Source organism: Heliangelus exortis, chromosome 2 (genome assembly GCF_036169615.1).
Source record: "Heliangelus exortis chromosome 2, bHelExo1.hap1, whole genome shotgun sequence".
In the NCBI taxonomy this organism is placed as follows: Eukaryota; Metazoa; Chordata; class Aves; order Apodiformes; family Trochilidae; genus Heliangelus; species Heliangelus exortis.
In genome coordinates, this window is record NC_092423.1 from 46,792,285 (window position 1) to 46,810,883 (window position 18,599).

At 39.4% G+C, this 18,599-nt stretch overlaps 1 protein-coding gene across 41 annotated transcripts in view; it reads right to left on the reverse strand.

Moving 5' to 3' along the window:
- CLASP2 (cytoplasmic linker associated protein 2) overlaps positions 1-18,599 on the reverse strand; it is a 139,636-nt gene that overhangs the window by 91,348 nt on the left and 29,689 nt on the right. For 40 of the 41 annotated variants that reach the window (XM_071735925.1, XM_071735923.1, XM_071735927.1 and 37 more), the window contains 4 exons: positions 18,178-18,269; positions 17,766-17,841; positions 16,603-16,700; positions 10,075-10,145 (listed from right to left, as the gene is read on the reverse strand). In XM_071735925.1, the coding sequence (XP_071592026.1) occupies positions 10,075-10,145; positions 16,603-16,700; positions 17,766-17,841; positions 18,178-18,269 (337 nt within the window). Of the gene's footprint in view, positions 1-5,252; positions 5,399-10,074; positions 10,146-16,602; positions 16,701-17,765; positions 17,842-18,177; positions 18,270-18,599 lie in introns of those variants that run through there. The other variant, XM_071735959.1, reaches the window with a different exon arrangement.

The window sequence follows — 18,599 nt, forward strand, 5'->3', positions numbered from 1 at the left end:
AACAGATCAAAAATTCTTTGGCACTTTAAAAATGTCATTTAAAAACAGGAAGACTAAACTTACTTGGTGTTACTATACCAGATAATAAAAAAATCCAGTGCAGCTATGCCTCCAGAATCCATGCTGGTTTAAAAAAAAAACACAAAAAACTGCATTTGTCAGACATCTGCAGCTTTGTTTTCTAAGACAGATATGCTCCAAGTTGCATATTTCTTCCTTGAATTATTTTTAATAAGTATCAGTATTGAACTTCATAGAATCATAGAATTGGCTGGGTTGGAAGGGACCTCAGAGATCATCAAGTCCAACCCTTGATCCACTACCGCTGCAGTTACCAGCCCATGGCACTGAGTGCCACATCCAGTCTCTTTTTAAATATCTCCAGGGATGGAGAATCCACCACTTCCCGGGGCAGCCCATTCCAATGTCTGATCACCCTCTCAGTAAAGAAATTCTTTCTAATGTCCAACCTAAACCTCCCCTGGCACAACTTGAGACCGTGCCCTCTTGTATTGCTGAGGGTTGCCTGGGAAAAGAGACCAACCCCCACCTGGCTACACCCTCCTTTCAGGGAGTTCATAGAATCATAGAATCAGCTGGGTTGGAAGGGACCTCAGAGATCATCAAGTCCAACCCTTGACCCACCGGTGCGGTTGCTAGACCATGGCACTGAGTGCCACATCCAGTCTCTTTTTAAATGTCTCCAGGGATGGAGAATCCACCACCTCACCGGGCAGCCCATTCCATTGCCTGATCACCCTCTCCGTAAAAAAATTCTTTCTGATATCCAGCCTAAATCTCCCCTGGCACAACTTAAGACTGAGTCCTCTTGTCTTGAGTTGTAGAGAGTGATGAGGTCTCCCCTGAGCCTCCTCTTCTCCAGCCTGAACAGCCCCAGCTCCCTCAGCCTCTCCTCACAGGACTTGTGCTGGAGTCCCTTCACCAGCCTGGTTGCCCTCCTTTGGACCTGCTCCAGGACCTCGATATCCTTCCTGAACTGAGGGGCCCAGAACTGGACACAGGACTCGAGGTGTGGCCTCACCAGGGCTGAGTACAGGGGCAGAATCACTTCCCTGGACCTGCTGGCCACGCTGTTCCATTCTGAGTAGAAACTGTCTTCTCATATAGCCCTTGACTTATTTACACATTCCCTCTCTCTCCCACTCAGCTGTTTCACTGTCCCACTGTTCTTTTACTGCTATTAGCAATGGTATGTGCACTTTACAGACAAAACACTACTCACACTATATGCTGATCACTGGGAGTAGCATATGACCTTATTGTGAAAAAAAGCTTTGCACTGGTTTGGTACAAACCAGCAACCGAATTCCAGCTCACAGTCTCTGTCCTTCCTTTCTCAGGTACCAGGAGCAAAGCCATTTCCCAACCCAACCCGCCCCACAGCTGGTAAGGAGGGAAAAGGAGGGAGGTGAGCAGCAACCACAGGGAAAGGAGCCCGGGCAGGCACAGAGTGCTCAACGAAACAGAAACCCACAGAAGAACAGAAAAGGGAACAAGCGATGCATTTCTATTTCCTAGAACAAACTTCTGATACTGTGTTTTTTTTGTTGAAGTTGTTTCCCCCCACCCCTCCCAGGAAACGGCTCTGGATGGTACAAAGCACCAGTTACATCCTGCCCAGTTTCTGGGCCAGTGTATCAATTACTTCATTACCATCATTCACACCACTCTGTTGGTCTAAAAAAGCCTCCTACCAGAGGAAAGCAAAACCACAAATACACGTCAGAAATATATGTATTACCATGATCTAAGTCTTTAAAAACTAAACAAGTTAACCAAATGTCACTATGGGCTCCATACCTCTACTTTTAACACATCCTTTTTTTTTTTTTTTTTTTTTTTTAGTCAAAAGTAAAATATTAAAGCTCTACAGAACCAGCAGTTTACAGAAACTACTAATCAGATTAAAGACTTAAGAAGACAGCCTTCTCACAGAAAAACATCAGGGAATGGAAGATAATTGTTCTTGTGCTCAAGGACCATACTTACATTAATGAAGTATTTCAAAAGAAAAAAAACCCCATAATTTGATATGCATTTCTAGTTATACATAAGAATAATTCTTACTCATAAACCAGTTATATATGCTTTATCATCTGAAATCTTGGGAGTCATAAAACATCATTACATTGTATGCCACTTAAATAAAAATCCACTAATAAATAAAGCTGTAGATTTACTCATTCATTACATAATTCAAAATAGCATACTTAGTATATACCAGTACAAAAAATGTGTGTGTCAGATACGTTCTCACATGTCCTACAAAGCTGATTATATGCTTTTATGTAGACCACAAATACCTGATGTCTAGTACTGCAGCATATCCAGAACATCTTAAGAAAACCTATGTTTCATCTTCCCTTCATGGCCCCTCACAGTTCTACACAGGAAATTTCACCAGTCTTCTAAATTGATAACCTTGTTCAACTGGGAGCAACATAGTCCCTTAGCATGAAACAACAAAGTAGCATAGCACTGACTGGCAACAAGGTGAGAAAACACTGATGGAGGCAACCCAATCACAAAGCAGAAGGAGAACCCACTCAGGGATGTGCCTCACTGCATCTCTGTTGGCAGCCTCCTAAACACCCTAAGCTGGTTAGCATCGGATAAGGGCAGAAAGGCATTATCCTCTCCAAGGAACAAGAAAAGCAGAGCTAGGAATGATGGTTCCTGACTGATATTCCTCAGCAGCCTTGGAACGCAACTTGTGGGTCAAACACAATCCTACATCCACACAAGTATGTGAAGTGCCTTTAAGACTGAGATGCTGCCTGCTTTCCCACTGGCAGGAATTCAGAACAGCAGAAGTAACAGTCCAACTGGTGGCTGAGCCACAAACACAGTACTATATTTTTTTCCTCCCCCTCTACATTCTGCCCACAAAAGACTGGAGAGCTTGAGACATGGGGAGTTAACATGGGGGCAAACAGAAAATCTGGCTCTTCCCTTTAATCTTTACTTGAGAAATCAGATTAAGACTCAACAGTTAAGCACCATGTTTTATTTACATCTCTGCCTGTGCCCAAGAAAGCTGAAGAAGAAATAAATAAATAAAAAATAAAAAATAGAAAAAAAAAAAAGTCCAGGTTACAATAACCCAGTACCCTGCATTCAAGATAAAATTTTGAAATTACCACCTCTATAGAGCACTTCCAAACATCCTCTGTGCATTTGTAAGTTATCTGTGAGCAAATCAAATAAAATACATTAAAAATTCTGTCTCTGAGGTATCTGCACAACACCTTCCAGAAAATCAGCACGGTCTCACAAACAGTAAGTTACACATGCATATTAGCCCAAACAAAGTGACGTTTTGTCAACATTTCTCAAAGGCTACAGAATCACTAACCTTAAAACAATATTTGGGGAATACACAAGATATTTGCAAAACAAATGACAATGGCAAAACCCACATTTAAATTCAGGAAAAAGATCAAAAATGTTTCTTAATAGTAGCTAAGGTTTTGTTTTCCCTAGCAGTTTCATAACATGACGTCAGAAAACTGAATTCCTTGTAAATGTGGTAAGCAGTAGCTTTAAGAGACCAACAGCTACATAATCATCCTACACACTGTTAATTGTATCTGGCATTACTGCTCAAAGCTCCTACACAGAACGTCAGCTGACTGCCTCAACAGTACTTTGTTCTTAGTGCCTTTATTAATGACGAATTAAATGATACAGAAGAGAGCTCCACAACCTCCCTCACTTTATAAACCTCGACCATTACCAAACCACAGAAATCCTATGGCTTTGCCTAGGGAATACAGTTATTTCTTAACATGCTACAACTTGCATCCTTAATCTCCAAGTTACCACAATCCATGGTTTACGCCATGGAGAACTGCCTTGCTTCACACCAGGGAAACAAAAGACGAAGAAAAACATTGCTAGAAAAACATCTCAACAAAAAAGAGCTTACTACATGTTCAGTTCAAAGACCTCAACTTCCCTTCTATCTTGCAGATGACAAACAAAACCACAAGCATCAGAGAACAGCTCAGTTTTTTTAACCATACAGTCCATGCTTAATTTCAGTGTTTTGGTCACACTGATTGCCTGCTTTAGACTGAAATGTATAATAAAAACTAGGTGAAAAACATACATTTCAGGACACCTTAAGAAAAGGTCACTCTCAGGGCTCTGACTACAGATGTTTCAGAAAATTCACTTAAAAGACTCGTTTTAATCTAAGTACGTGGCCTAAGAACATCTTTCTTAATGTTATTTAAAACTACATAGAATCATTGTAGAAGCATAGACCTCCTACTACATTCCTAAACTTACTGCAAGTTAAATGAACGCTTCTCAAGTTCCTCTGAAAATAGTAATGCATGTAAAGTTATCAAATTATTAAGCTCAAAGAACCTGGCTGTCACACAAGCCCAAGAGATGTCATGAAGATAAAACATATGTCCAGTATTTACCCAGAACACGACGATATCGTCTGTATTGCTTTACTGACCTACTTTCCATGGGTTTGTGTAACAATACACTATGCAGGGAAGGAAACATAGTAACATCCTATGTCTTTATTCAACATACGTGTCAGGCAAGGCACTTCTTCTGTGGCTACACTTCATCGCTACAGATTTCTTCACAAAGCAGATTCACACTTTGTTTATAGAGAGCGGTAGAAGCGAATTCAGTCACGTCTTTTACGGAGCTGGATAACGCAACCAACACCGAGACAGGAGGGTAAACAGAGCGCCAAGCGAAAAACGCAGCGTGGAAACCCCCTGAGATGTAAATAATAAAGATCGGGGAGCATCCCAGAACCCCGTGCGTGGTTCACATCTGAGAAAAAAACCAGGACTGGGGCCGCAGGGCTCGGTGCCCCCGGCACCCTCCAGCTGCACGTACCGCCCGAGAGCGCCGGACCCCGGCGGCGGCGGCGGCTAAGGACATCAGGATAAGATGTCAGCCTGACACACAGGAGACTTAACACTCTTAATACCGTCAAGCCTTGCTTTCCCGGCCGGGAGAAGAGAAGGGGACCCCGGCAGCCCGCCTTTCCCCTCACGGGCGCCGAGCATCGCACTGCCCCGGCGGGCCGCTCCATCCCTCAGCGCTCCCCGACCCACCTGCGCGCCTCCATAAATCCCCGCTCCCCGGGCGGCCCCACGGGGCTGCACCCCCCTTTCCCAAGGGCTCCCACCCCGCACACGCCGCCGAGGAGGGGGTGGGGCGGGGGGCAGCGCCGGTACCCGGAGGATCGCACTCACCGTCCCCTACAGCCATCATACCGCGGCGGTGCCGCCGGAGGGCAGGCGCGGCGGCTCCCGGCTCCCTGCCGCAACACCCGGCACCGCCGCCCCGCTTCAAAATAGCAGTCCCGCCTCGCGCGGGAAACACCAACTCCCGCCACGGCGCCCGACACCGCCCCCGGACCCACGGGGACTTTTACGCTGCGCTCCTCCCCCCACGCCCGCCCACGCCGCGGTCACGTGCCCCGCGGCGTTTCCCGCCCCCCCGCCCCCCCCGCTCTTCTCCAGCCCCCCCCCCGCTCCGGTTCCGTCCCCGCCCGCTCCCCCGCGGCCCTTCCGCCCCCGCGGACCCTCCCGGACCGCCCGGGGATGGAGGGGACGGAAGGGGACGGGACATATCGCAGCCCGCCGGGGAAGTTTCCCCCAGCGCTACCCCGCGGAAAACTACAGCAAGGCCCTACTGCTTTCTCTGGAGCGGCGGCGAATTCAATTTGTTTGCAAATAAATAAAGTAAAAATAGAAACAATTATAAAAATTAAAATTTAAAATAAAAATGAAAACTAATAAAGCAAAAAAATTAAAATTAAAAATTAAAATAAAATTTAAAATAATAAACAAAAATAAAATAAGATATAAAAATTAAAAACATTAAAATTAAAATTAAAATAAATTAAAATATAAAATTTACATTAAAATAAAATACAATAAATAAAAAAATAAAATAAAATAAAATAAAATAAAATAAAATAAAATAAAATAAAATAAAATAAATAAAATAAATAAAATACAATAAATACAATAAATAAAATAAATAAAATAAATAAAATAAAAAATAAAATAAAAAATAAAATAAATAAAATAAAATAAATAAAATAAAATAAATAAAATAAAATAAATAAAATAAAATAAATAAAATAAAATAAATAAAATAAAGTAAAATAAAGTAAAATAAAGTAAAATAAAGTAAAATAAAGTAAAATAAAGTAAAATAAAGTAAAATAAAGTAAAATAAAGTAAAATAAAATAAAATAAATAAAATAAATGAAATAAAATAAATAAAATAAAATAAAATAAATAAAATAAAATAAATACAGTAAAATAAAATAAAATAAAATAAAATAAAATAAATAAAATAAATAAAATAGATAAAATCAAGAACACAGGAAGCAGAAGATACGAAGTCTTTGACAAGACTTTCTGGAAATCCCCTCCAAACTTTAAGAGAATCAGCTTCTTAAAGCACGCCTGCAGCAGATGCTGGAGAGCAATTTTGTGGTGATGTGGAAATTAATAATGAGAATCTACCCCAAAGCTGAGCTGCTGTTTGAAGTTTATTCTTAAATCAAAGCTTTGAATGACACATTGAAGGAAGAACACAGTCCCATCGCCTGACACACCAAAAAACCCAACATCAAACTCCCCATTTATTTCCTCCTGCGTAAGGAGGAGTTTAAAACGCTGAGGGACACAAATCCGACACAGGGAGCTGGGCAGCCCCTGTCAACCAAGCTTTGGGGGAGCCAGATCCTCAGAGGAATGATTCAAAAACTCATGGAAGTTCCTTAAAAACCACTGTGGAACCACCAGCCTGCCAAGGACCTTTACTCCTAAATAGGCTGAAACTCAACGTCACGCTTCCCTCGTCAGAATTTTCCTATTTGAAATTGTAAACCAGCAAGAAAAGCAGGTGAAATTTAAAAGAAGGTGGCTACCTTCCAAACGTTTGCATTGAGTAGAATAAAGAGAGAGAGAAAAAAAAAAAAACAACCAAACCTATAAAACCCTATAAAATAATCACAGAAGCTATCCCCAGTTTCTGGATTTCCCCGGCTATCCACATTGATACTGTGCCACCCTGGTGAGCTCTGTCAGGGTCTGTCGTCACTGTCTCCATAGTAACTATTCCCAAAAAGAAAACAGCAAAGGGAAATAAATAAAAACAAAAACCAAAAGCATAATGTGGAAAAACAGATAGAAGCCTGTGCTGCGGCTCCTCGTTTGCCTTTTGGGGTTTTAGAAAAACATGTACCTAAACTGCATCTTTAATCACCCGTAACACAGGTCCCCCCCCCAAAACCATGGTACCAGCATCACTGTATCCTGTCACATTTTATGATTGTAAATCTAATGCTATGAGGCATACCACTAAAATGGGAAAACTGCATGAGTTGAATAGAGATGTGCCATTTATATTCAGCTCGATTAATTGTCTCCTGAATGACGCAGAGAGCTCGATGTTATTGTTTTCCCTACTTCTAAATTCCCTGTCTCAAAATTTACACTGATACCCGATGCAGGAGTCTGTTTAAATTGCCTTAGAGAAAACAGTATTTACAAATCTTGGGCAGCAGAAACCACTGCTTTTGAAGCATTAAGATTGGCTCCCAGTTCTGTTTCCATAGAAATAAGCATTCATTTGCTGAAAAATGAGGGGGTGCTTTAAAGAACCTTCTCTGGTTTGCAGGGATGGATACACTCTGGCTCACTGAAAGGGAAGAACTACCAGCAAGTGTAAGATTTTGCTTAATGGGAAAACATCCCAATATGATTCTCTTCATATGCAGTATCATTAGGAACACAAACAAACCCCAAGGTCTTCATAGCAGCTAATTTGTTCACATCATTCTCATTAAAGAAATTATGCCTGTTTTAAACTGTACACTGAGGACAAGACAGGGGGGGAGGAGAGGAAATAATTTTTAAAGATTAAAAAACAAATATCAAAGGTCAGTTGGAAAGGTAAGTTAACAGTGGGATACTGCTGAAGCTTGTAAGCTTCATCAAGCAAAACCACAAAGACTCTTGCCCAGTCCCCTTGTTAGACACAGACAATTCTCATCTGTTGGCTTTTGAAACTTCCCTACATCCTGCCCCAATTATTCCATCCATGCTCATTTCAATATGCATTTCACCTCATCTGCCCTCCAAGAGGACCTGTCAGTCTCTAAGGTAACTGGTTGCCCTCCTCCTCATTTTTACAGTTTCACTAGGGCTCAGAGGCAATGAAGGAAGATTCTAACACAGGAATAAAGCAACCATTCACTCCAGTTCCACTCTAACAAAGCCCCAGGGATAACAAGATATTAAATCTGCTAGTGTGCTTAAGACTGCACGTACAGTATCTTTTCCTCTCCTCCCTGTATTTTTCCCTTAGTGTATACAATGCTTTTAAAACTTGCCATGTGTTCAATCATGTTAGTACAAACATTATTTCTTTTTTTTATATATATTTTCTCTATTAAAGTACTATGGGGGAAAAAAAGTATTTAGATTGTTTAAAGTTGCAAGTTTTGAGGGTTTTTTTTTTTTTTCTCCTTCCTCCTAAGTACACGCCGAACAAAGAAATGGAACGACTGGCATCAGTAATATTTGATAAAGGAATCCCAAGTCACATCCCTCAATTTTCAGAAACTAGACCAGCAAAATTTACTATCGCAGCAGTGTCACCCAGGACTACAAAGCAGATGAGATTTTCCACATCTGTATTAGCAAGCCTTTCCCTATCCATTGCATACTGAAGAGAACCCTCATCAGAACAGCTAATTTATTTGGGAAAGTTTGTTTCAATACAGAAAAAAAGACATTGCTTTTGCTGGTAAGAAAGTCCACTACAGAGCTGCACCAGTTTAATAATATTAAAGCCAGTTGAACAGTTTTTCGTCCCCTTCTCTTTAAAACCATAACCCTCCTCCCCCCACAACCTCCATCAACACAACTCCAAAATATCCAAAGCCCTAACACTATAACAGATTCATTTAGACATTCAAATTTGGCATTTATCCTAAAATGCTTGGTTAAACTCCTAGAAGAAAAGTTGGCAACAAGGCCATACAAGAATTCAACAGTAACTTTAATCTACACGTGCAAGCAGTAAACACAAATTGTCCTTCAGAGAATAATAAAGGACAAAATCCAGATAAGGCACTAACAATGGAAAAGTATCCTTTCAATAACACAAAAAATTGTCTAAGTGGATTCAACAGATAAAACTAGGGTCAAGTAAGAAAAACGAAACCAGTGTATTACAGGGACACTGTCTCAAAGGAACAAAACCAGAATCATACCAACTTTTGCATAGAACTGGCCACCTACAAGACAAAATTAATGGTTTACACTCCTGTGGATCAGCATTCATATATGCAGTTTACAGTTGAGATTAAAATGGCTTTAAGAAAAATAAGCTTAACCAACTCTCTTAAAAGAGATACAAAAAGCTCAGAAAGGCTATGTAAACTAGTCCAGTGTTGCATTTATCTTTTCATGTATATTTATTTCGATGCACTTATATTCCCCTCATGCAAAGTTATCCATTCTCCTGAGAACTACAGAGAAATACATGTAAAATCCATCTCTGAACCTCTCAAACCTATGCAGCAGTACTAACATCAAATGCAAAGGATAAATGATTCACCCTTCTACAATGAGCAAATTGACTTCATCAGAACATTTAATAAGACATTCTCCCTCAAAATTACTGTTTTCCTTTTGGTTTGTATTTTTAAGTGTTCAAGAATAACGTTTTATTTCAAAGCAGAATACAGCTCAGAAGCTCTTACTACCTCAAAGGTTGTGAAAACACATTCCTTCCAACCTATAGTCTCTTCTGTTTTCACACTAGCAAGAGAAGGGTAAGAATATTTAAAATTAATGGGATCTTTGAGTACATTAAAAATGCTATTCAGTCCTCAAGACTACTTGCATGGTTAGTTGCACTTCTCAGATTTTAGCAGAGCCTCCTTTTCAATCAGCATAGTTGCTTGGAAAGGAAGATGAATATCAGAAATTACATATTTATCTGATTATAAAAACTGATTATAAATATATGATCTTTCATACTTACCATTGATGCTACTTAAAATCATATTTCCAGAGTTTCTTACTTCATCAAATTTCGCAAATATTGTTTGCAACCTGTAAAGAACAACAGCAGAATATTTCTACAACCCTAAAACACCCCAGTTTAATGATAAAAACAAAAATGAGTTTATTATCATATATAAAGCTCTAATATAGAATATACAAAAAATTGAGAGTACAGAGAAACAACTGCTAACAGACTTCCCATAAGTTAGTTGAGCATCTTCACACAAATGCACAGAAAATGAAGTGAACTTAGCAAAGCACAAGACTCAGCATCATTATTAGAGTGGCTAAAAATAACTTCAGTTCTAAAGTTCAGGTTCAGTAATAGTGTATATTGGGTTCAAATGACTGTGGTATTACTCTATGTATACCCAATACTAAAAAGCAGCTAGAGCATGTTCATGTAGGAAAAATTAGGGATTATTTAATTTCTCCTGAGATAATTAATAATTTTCTTCAAAATTTTTTTCCTCAAACTTTTCTGTTTTTTTATAAAAATATTTTTGTAGTAGTCAGCACTTCAACAGAAAAAAAAAAAAAAAGGAAATTCTTTAAATTCTTTTTTCTGAACTTAATGTACACTACACATTTTAGTTATATTCAACAGGTACACAACTGATATAAATTCTCACAACAGAAAACACACTGCAAGTCCTTAGCTACATGTCAAGGACATAAAGGAGAAAAGTCAAGGGCACATAATTACTTGAATTCAGCATTTTCTTATGCACATACCACTTCTACACCATGGTCTGTGTAGAGAGGCTGTGCATTCTCACTGTGCACACTCTACCTTCTCTAACCTGCCTGCTCCTTTCATTCACACATACCTCATTTATGTCATGATGAGTAATGTGATAGTCAGACAACAGTATGAAAAGCTTAAGCTTTTCCCCACACCTTCAAATAGTTCAGTACTCTCAAAATGTGTTATTTTCACTTTCTAAATACTTCCAAGCAATGTGTTAGAAAGAAACTGTCCTATACTTAACAGGCCCACAATGAGTATTCCCTAAATTTAGCTGAGATGTTCTCAAAAAGGCCTATTCCACTGCAAGCATCTAAAAGAAAAAAACCCAAAAGCCCTCTTAATTTGGTCAATAGCCCATCAAACAAACTAGCAGTTAATTCTACCATCTCAACTTACCTCAAGACTATATGTAACTCTCTAATAGTTCGCATAATCTTCCCCCTCCCTTTTGAGCACTGCACTCAAAACCACTACAGCCACAGCAAAATGTTGGAAATTCACAAGTGTCAGACTACAGGGCTTAACGTTGAATCTCAGTCTTTTAAGGAAAAAGTCCATTCGTAAACCAAAGTTAATTTAAGCTGAAAGGGATTTTTTTTCATTTAGACTTGAAAAAGTAGAACTATAGTTATTAAATACTTTTCAGTTACCAGGATTTACTAATGACACAAAAATCCATTAACGTGGAATGTGCTTCAAACGTGTGAAGTTCACACAAGAATCAATACACATAGTAATGTGTTATGCCATCTTGCTTTCATAAATGGAAGATAATGCATTTGCTTTGTATGTACCACAGAAAGCACTTCTACTGTTTACCAATATGTTTACCAGTGACTGTGAGTCCCCTTCAACACTGCTGGACCCTATATTAATCTCTGAGACTAGAACTGTTGTCCTGAGAGAAACTGGACATGAAGACCAGAAAAATGAACAGGTCACTTTTAAAATTCCACCTGATTTTTTATATTCTCTTAGGCTGGTGTTATGTATTTAGCACGTGTTGTTTTAGAAAATTCAAAAGAAAAAAAATATTTCCTGCTCTTTTGAACTTTGTTTTCAAAAAGGCTTTCCTGAGCATTTTAAACAAAGGAGAAAAACTAAATGCTTCCTTGTAAATACATTATAACAATAAACATGTTGTCTCTCATTCTGGGCAAAATATCTGATAAAGTACTGTAAACATTAAAAAATGCACTGGTCAGCACTGGGTGCTGTGGGTAGTCAGAGGTGCAGGCTAGAAAACAACAAAGTACTGCCACCCCTAAAGCTTCCAAAGCATGTTTGTATGACCAGATGCACACACTGTAATATACTGTCATAATTAAAAAAAAAAAAAAATCCAGTAAAACACAGCTGACAAAATAGTCAAGCACTACTGTAGTACAGCTCTCTTAAGTACAGCTTACTGGAACTGTAACTACTACTTTGCAAAGACTCTCACAACAGCTTTCTTCCTCCCTCTCCTCCCACCTAGCTCTTCGTGCCACCGTCTTCTCATACGACTACACACAGCCACAGGCTGCAAAGCAGTATGGGCTAAAGCCTCTAAAACTACAGCAACCATTATCAATTTAAGAGTGTTTATAGGAGTTCAGCTCCTGGCAAAGGAGAGCCTGGACAAGGGGAATACAAGAAAGTGTTCTGGGTGAAGACTGCTTTCCTCAACATAAGAAACAAGGAACGTTCTTTGAGAAGAGCAGCATTATTACTCCTTTATCTCATACCTGCAAGCACAAGTCTGAATATGACATGCATAACCAATCAGGAAGGCCATCAGTCAATAGAAATACTATGTCACTCAGGAAGAGAAATACTATCTTCTTTCTCCAAAAAGGCAGAGAAGGGTCTTCTGCAACTTCACATATGCATGGGCTAGATGATTGTTGCTTTCACAATCATAGAATCATAGAATTGGCTGGGTTGGAAGGGACCTCAGAGATCATCAAGTCCAACCCTTGACCCACTACCACTGCAGTTACCAGACCATGGCACTGAGTGCCACATCCAGTCTCTTTTTAAATATCTCCAGGGACGGAGAATCCACCACTTCCCAGGGCAGCCCATTCCAATGTCTGATCACCCTCTCCATAAAGAAATTCTTTCTAATGTCCAACCTAAACCTCCCCTGGCACAACTTGAGACCGTGACCTCTTGTCTTGGTGAGAGTTGCCTGGGAAAAGAGACCAACCCCCACCTGGCTACCCCCTCCTTTCAGGGAGTTGTAGAGAGTGATGAGGTCTCCCCTGAGCCTCCTCTTCTCCAGGCTGAACAGCCCCAGCTCCCTCAGCCTCTCCTCATAGGATCTGTGCTCGAGTCCTTTCACCAGCCTGGTTGCCCTCCTTTGGACCTGCTCCAGGACCTCAATATCCTTCCTGAACTGAGGGGCCCAGAACTGGACACAGGACTCGAGCTGTGGCCTCACCAGCACTGAGTACAGGGGCAGAATCCCTTCCCTGGACCTGCTGGCCACGCTGTTCCTGATACAGGCCAGGATGCCATTGGCCTCCTTGGCTACCTGGGCACACTGCTGGCTCATGTTCAGCTTCCTGTCAATCCAAACTCCCAGGTCCCTCTCTGTTTGGCTGCTCTCCAACCATTCTGTCCCCAGAATGGGGACAGAACCCCGTGCATGGGGTTGTTGTGGCCAAAGTGCAGGACCCGGCAATGAATGAAAGAATGAACGTATGAGATTGTAGCATTTTAAAGGAACGCTCCTGGTAACCAGATAAACCCTCTCCTACAACAAGTGATAGGTCTCTGCCAAAGGATTATCATATTGTATGATGATTACATTCAATCAGAGGAACATGCACCCCTTTCTAAGACACAGCTGGAGCTGACACGCACATACATGGAAAGGCAGCTGCTAGCAAAGAACAGGCGCTGCACTTCTAGACTGTAAAGCTGTTATTTAGGATCATGCTTGGTGGAGTTCAACTGCTTGCATGACAGGCAGAGGGGGACAGCTAAAAGTTTGGACCTTGTGATAAAAAAAGCAAAAAGAGTACCCCTGTCAATAGCAGGAGGATAAAGAATAAGAAAGGCTATTAAGTAGTCTTTCTTCATGCCCAAAGTGAGTCTAAAGTAGAAAATGGCCCATATGAAACCCTGCTCTTACTTCCCCTTAGTTCTCCCTTCCAAAACAAAAAAAAAAACCCAACCAAACAGAGGATGTTGCACAGACATGTGTCTACACCTGGACACACAGATGGATCTCATCTATAATGTGAACTACTCAGAGAAGTAGAATGTGCATACCACATAAAATGCAAAATTCAGAAATGCACACTACAAAATGCTGTATGTAACATGTCAGGACATGAAACTGGGGCCCTAGACATGAGAACTAAACAAATAACTGGTTTCATATATTTATGTTTGTCAAGTAACAGTGGCAAAAGTTGTCAGATGACTTTCTGAAAGATCTTAAAAAGCTTTTGGCACTCTGACTAAGCAATTGCTACCCAGAGCCACGTATACTATTTCTGTTCAGGGAAGATCAGCCACACAGATTCCGTACTGTAACAAATTCAATTTGGCCCATATAGAACAAAACTTGTTCACCATTTTTGGCTCACAGAACAAGAAATGTAACATCCAGTTTCAGTATTCACAACTGTATTAATGCAAGTACTTACTGGCCTGACACCAAAGACTGTCAGACCTCTTTGGCAGCAACTTTAACAAAAGGGAAAACAACATCCAAATTTCAAGCTGCTGACTTGATACTGATTTTTCTGAAAAAGGAATTTGCTCCAGGCAAAAATAACATCGTGCTTACTAAAGCATGGTATTATTCTGAGATTTCTAAGTCGAAAACCAACAAACAGAAAGAGGAACTCGCTGATTTATAAACATTCTCACAAATTAATCTCTGTAAAGAGTAAAAACACACTGAAGAAAAATATAGTAGCAAGAAAAGTTGAACTACAGGAAATACCATCTGCTTTATTGACTACCCAGACTCCAACTGGTCCAAAAAGCCTTCTCTAGAAAAACCAGTATTTTCCACAAAGGCAATCCTATCAAGTGCAGATTACAAAATGTTTTAAGTTTACTACTATTAAATTACTACCTACATTTGGCTTTATGTAGACATAACGTATATATACTATTTGCCTATTTAAGGAAGCTGAATAATTTCTCAAAACAATGACTAATTAACTTACCTGCCTTCCTTTCAGCAGACAAGACTTATTCTCAGTACTTTAGAGCAGAGTGCATTTAAGCAGCAACAAACAGATCTTTTAATGTGTAATTTGTTAAACTAAACAAGCCTACATTCTATTAAATCACATGTGCACCAAATACTCAAATTTTCTGCTAATATTTATGTTTACACACAATCTTTAATTCACTGCCAAACAGTGGAGGAGATGCAATGAAGCTCTTTAAGGCTGAACTCAACAAATGAAAGCAGCTGTGTCTGAACTACAGATTATCTGTAATACTTAAAACCCTTAAAACCTACCCAGACAGACAAATATGAACTCAGATTCCTCTCAAAACAATGATGATACTCTACATCAAAGGCTTTTTTCCCCACATATCATAGTTCCTGCATAACCACGTGAACATTATAATACATCTAAGCAAAGGGAAAACTTCTGACAGGCCCTGAGGAAGGAATGTCTTTAATTAGGTCTTCCTCTGAAGGAACAGCAGTCTGAGCTACCATAGAGCTAATCTTTTTTTGTTGTTGTCTGCCTTGTTATTTATGTGAAGGACTAAGAAGAGACTAAGAAACTTTGTTTTCTCTCAGCAAAGGATGAGACAAGTAAATGGTAACTCCCTGCTTCACCCCAACTTAAAAATCAGAAGACAGCACTGAGACTGAGCTCATGTATCATTTTACACTAGTTTTGACTGTCAGCTGCAAAACTGTTGAGTTTCAGTGGCAACAACTCATTTAACATGCACCAAGCAGAGCTTTGGCTCTTTATATATATGCAAATAGTACAACTATGCCTGCTTTCAGATCAGGGGGAATTTTGTATTCAAGTGATTCAGAGAGTAGAAATAACAATTGGGCACCTACTGCAACTAAATTAGAAGCTGCTGATTGCCCTGAGGATACAAAGCTCCTATAGTGTTTAATCCTATTTGGATCCCAACATCTATTCAGTTTGTATGACATGGAAATGGGAACAGGGTGAGTGCTGAACCTAAACTTATGGTCAGACCCAACATTCATAGTACAAACAAAGGCTGGTTTTATCTGCACTCTTTGCTCTTATTCTCTGTTCCAAAAGATGTCCAAGACCCTAGTTTAATGTAAGAAGATTATTATCTAGTATGTTCAAATTATTTGCTATGAAACTCAACATTTGGGACTGTAGTAATAATATGGTTGAAACTTCTGTGGCAATTATGCAGTCTCTTCACAGTCTAAAATTGTGACATATACTGTACATGTGAAAATCTCATCACACTCATTATGTATTTGCTTTATTTTGAAATATCTTTCTACTACCATCAAGCTCTCAGCTTCCCCTAATGTCAGGGGATTTTTAACTGGTAAATGTAAGGCTCCTTTTCACCATACACTTGGTATGCCCCATCCAAGCAAAAAAAAGCAACAGCAAAACAAAGTCAGGAACCCTAACGACATCCTGATGGAAGCAAAATTAACAAGAACATAAAACAAAACCTAATAATTTTAAAACAAAGTTTTTAGCAAGTTTAGAGTTCTAAGGAAGAACAATAACACAGAATGGCTCAGGATCACAAAATCAAACCAGCTCACTTTACCTTCCAGGAGGAATTCCTCTCTTCGTAAGATCTAATCGTACTTTCTCTCCCACATGTCTATAAACCTCTACAATGGCTAATATGGCAGCATCTCTCACCTGTGAACAGAGAGGTTGAATTTTTAATTCCAGAGTTAGAGAAATCAAAACAATATTTGCTGACAACCCACTAATCTTCCAGCTTCTATTGACCTGCATGCCAACTCATTTCACAATACAGCTGAAACAGTGAGTACGGAGAGGGAAATACAACTGTTATTTCAAGATGGTATCTGTTCCAAGTTAGAGCATCTCCAGATGGTAAATGAAAAATCCTAGAAATAACAGCTCTAGAGGGAATTTCTGGGACTGACATAAAAATATTTGTGGAAAAAATGTGCTTTATTTAGGACATTGTCACAGTAGACACTACTTCCAAAAGTTAGTCCCTGCACTCAGGTTGGACACTTTGTCTTGCTTTCATCTGTTTCTACATGCAGTGGGGCCCTTCTAGAAAACTAAGGACCTGAGTGCCACAAGAGTGAGCCAAAGACAACAGTGGTTTTCTTCAACAGAATTTTTTGGCATCACATCAGCACACGAAAGGGAGTAAAACAGGACAGAAGAAAGGAAAAGAACAATTAAGGCAGGGGGGTGGAGTGCCTCTTCCAAAAAATTTAAAGCACAGCCATCACAACAAAAACTGCCAAAAATGCACATTACCAAATGCCATTATACTCTATAAAAGAATTACTGGAATGACTTCAGTATTGTTCTCTGCAATAGCTTGAACTAAACCCACAATTGATCTGTCAAGGTATGAACTACACACAACTACAGGTCTCACAGAGGAGCTTCTGGAGGCAATTCTTCCCAGAAGTATTTTTGTTCCTCTTACTTCAAAGTGCTCTATAAGAAACAGCTATTTTCCATAATGACTGGTTTCAGCCTCTGATGAAGACAAAACTAAAAGGGTCAGTATATCACCACATGACTGCCTTAGCAACTCTCATCTTCCAATAGATGGACTGATTCAGATGAAAATGGTTTATTGTTTCTCATGGTAGAAAACAATGATCTATTGTCTACAAACAAGCCTATCAGCTTACATGCTCACATTTGTTTTGCCTTCATTCCTCTGTTAAGTAGAACTGTAGAAGTTCCAGTAAGTTATTAAATCCTTACCTGACTATTTGAGTCACCAAATGCTATACACAGGTGTGGTACCAACTTGCTGAGGGTTAACAGCTGTGCACCATAACTGAAAACAAACAAACAAAACACACAACAAAAATCAAGCCCAAAATAAGTAATCTTTTTTTCTTTAACAGAAAACTAGAAAATGCCTTAAAGCAACTTTCAGCTTAGCAGTGATAAAATACAAACTTACATCAGGCTTTGTGTCACTTAAAAGAGGCAAAGGACTAATAAGAAAGACAAAATACTACACCTCCAGTCTTTCAGAAGGCTCAAGTTGTTTAATTTTCCCCATTTATTAATTTAATTGAACGAGACTTCCTAAAGTATTAATTTCAGAGAAAATGACATTCAGAAGACAGACAGAACTGTTACATCTCCATTGAAACAAACAGCTTACATGTTTAAGGTAGCAACAAGACACAAACACACTCCTTCTCGGGATCGGTAATTCTTGTGTTTAAAACCAACAGCAAGGCGTTCCCAAATGTACTATAAAAAAAAGAAATAATTCTCTTTGATTACCGGGAGTGCAATACAATGTAATTCTATCTATATTTTATAATTACATTCATTAACAGTTGCAAAAAAAACAAAACCAAAAGACAGGTCCACCAGAAAAGTAGAGGTACTTCTCAGATAAAATTAAATTATAAAATGCACAGAACGGAACACAACACATACTATCCTATGCCAAAAACAATTTCTAAAAACATCCTTCAGGAATCTGAGCATTCTAATTGCTTGGGAAACAGCTCTTAAAAACACAGGGAATTGTTACAGTTAACACATACAAAAAAAACATTAACATTATGAAGTACT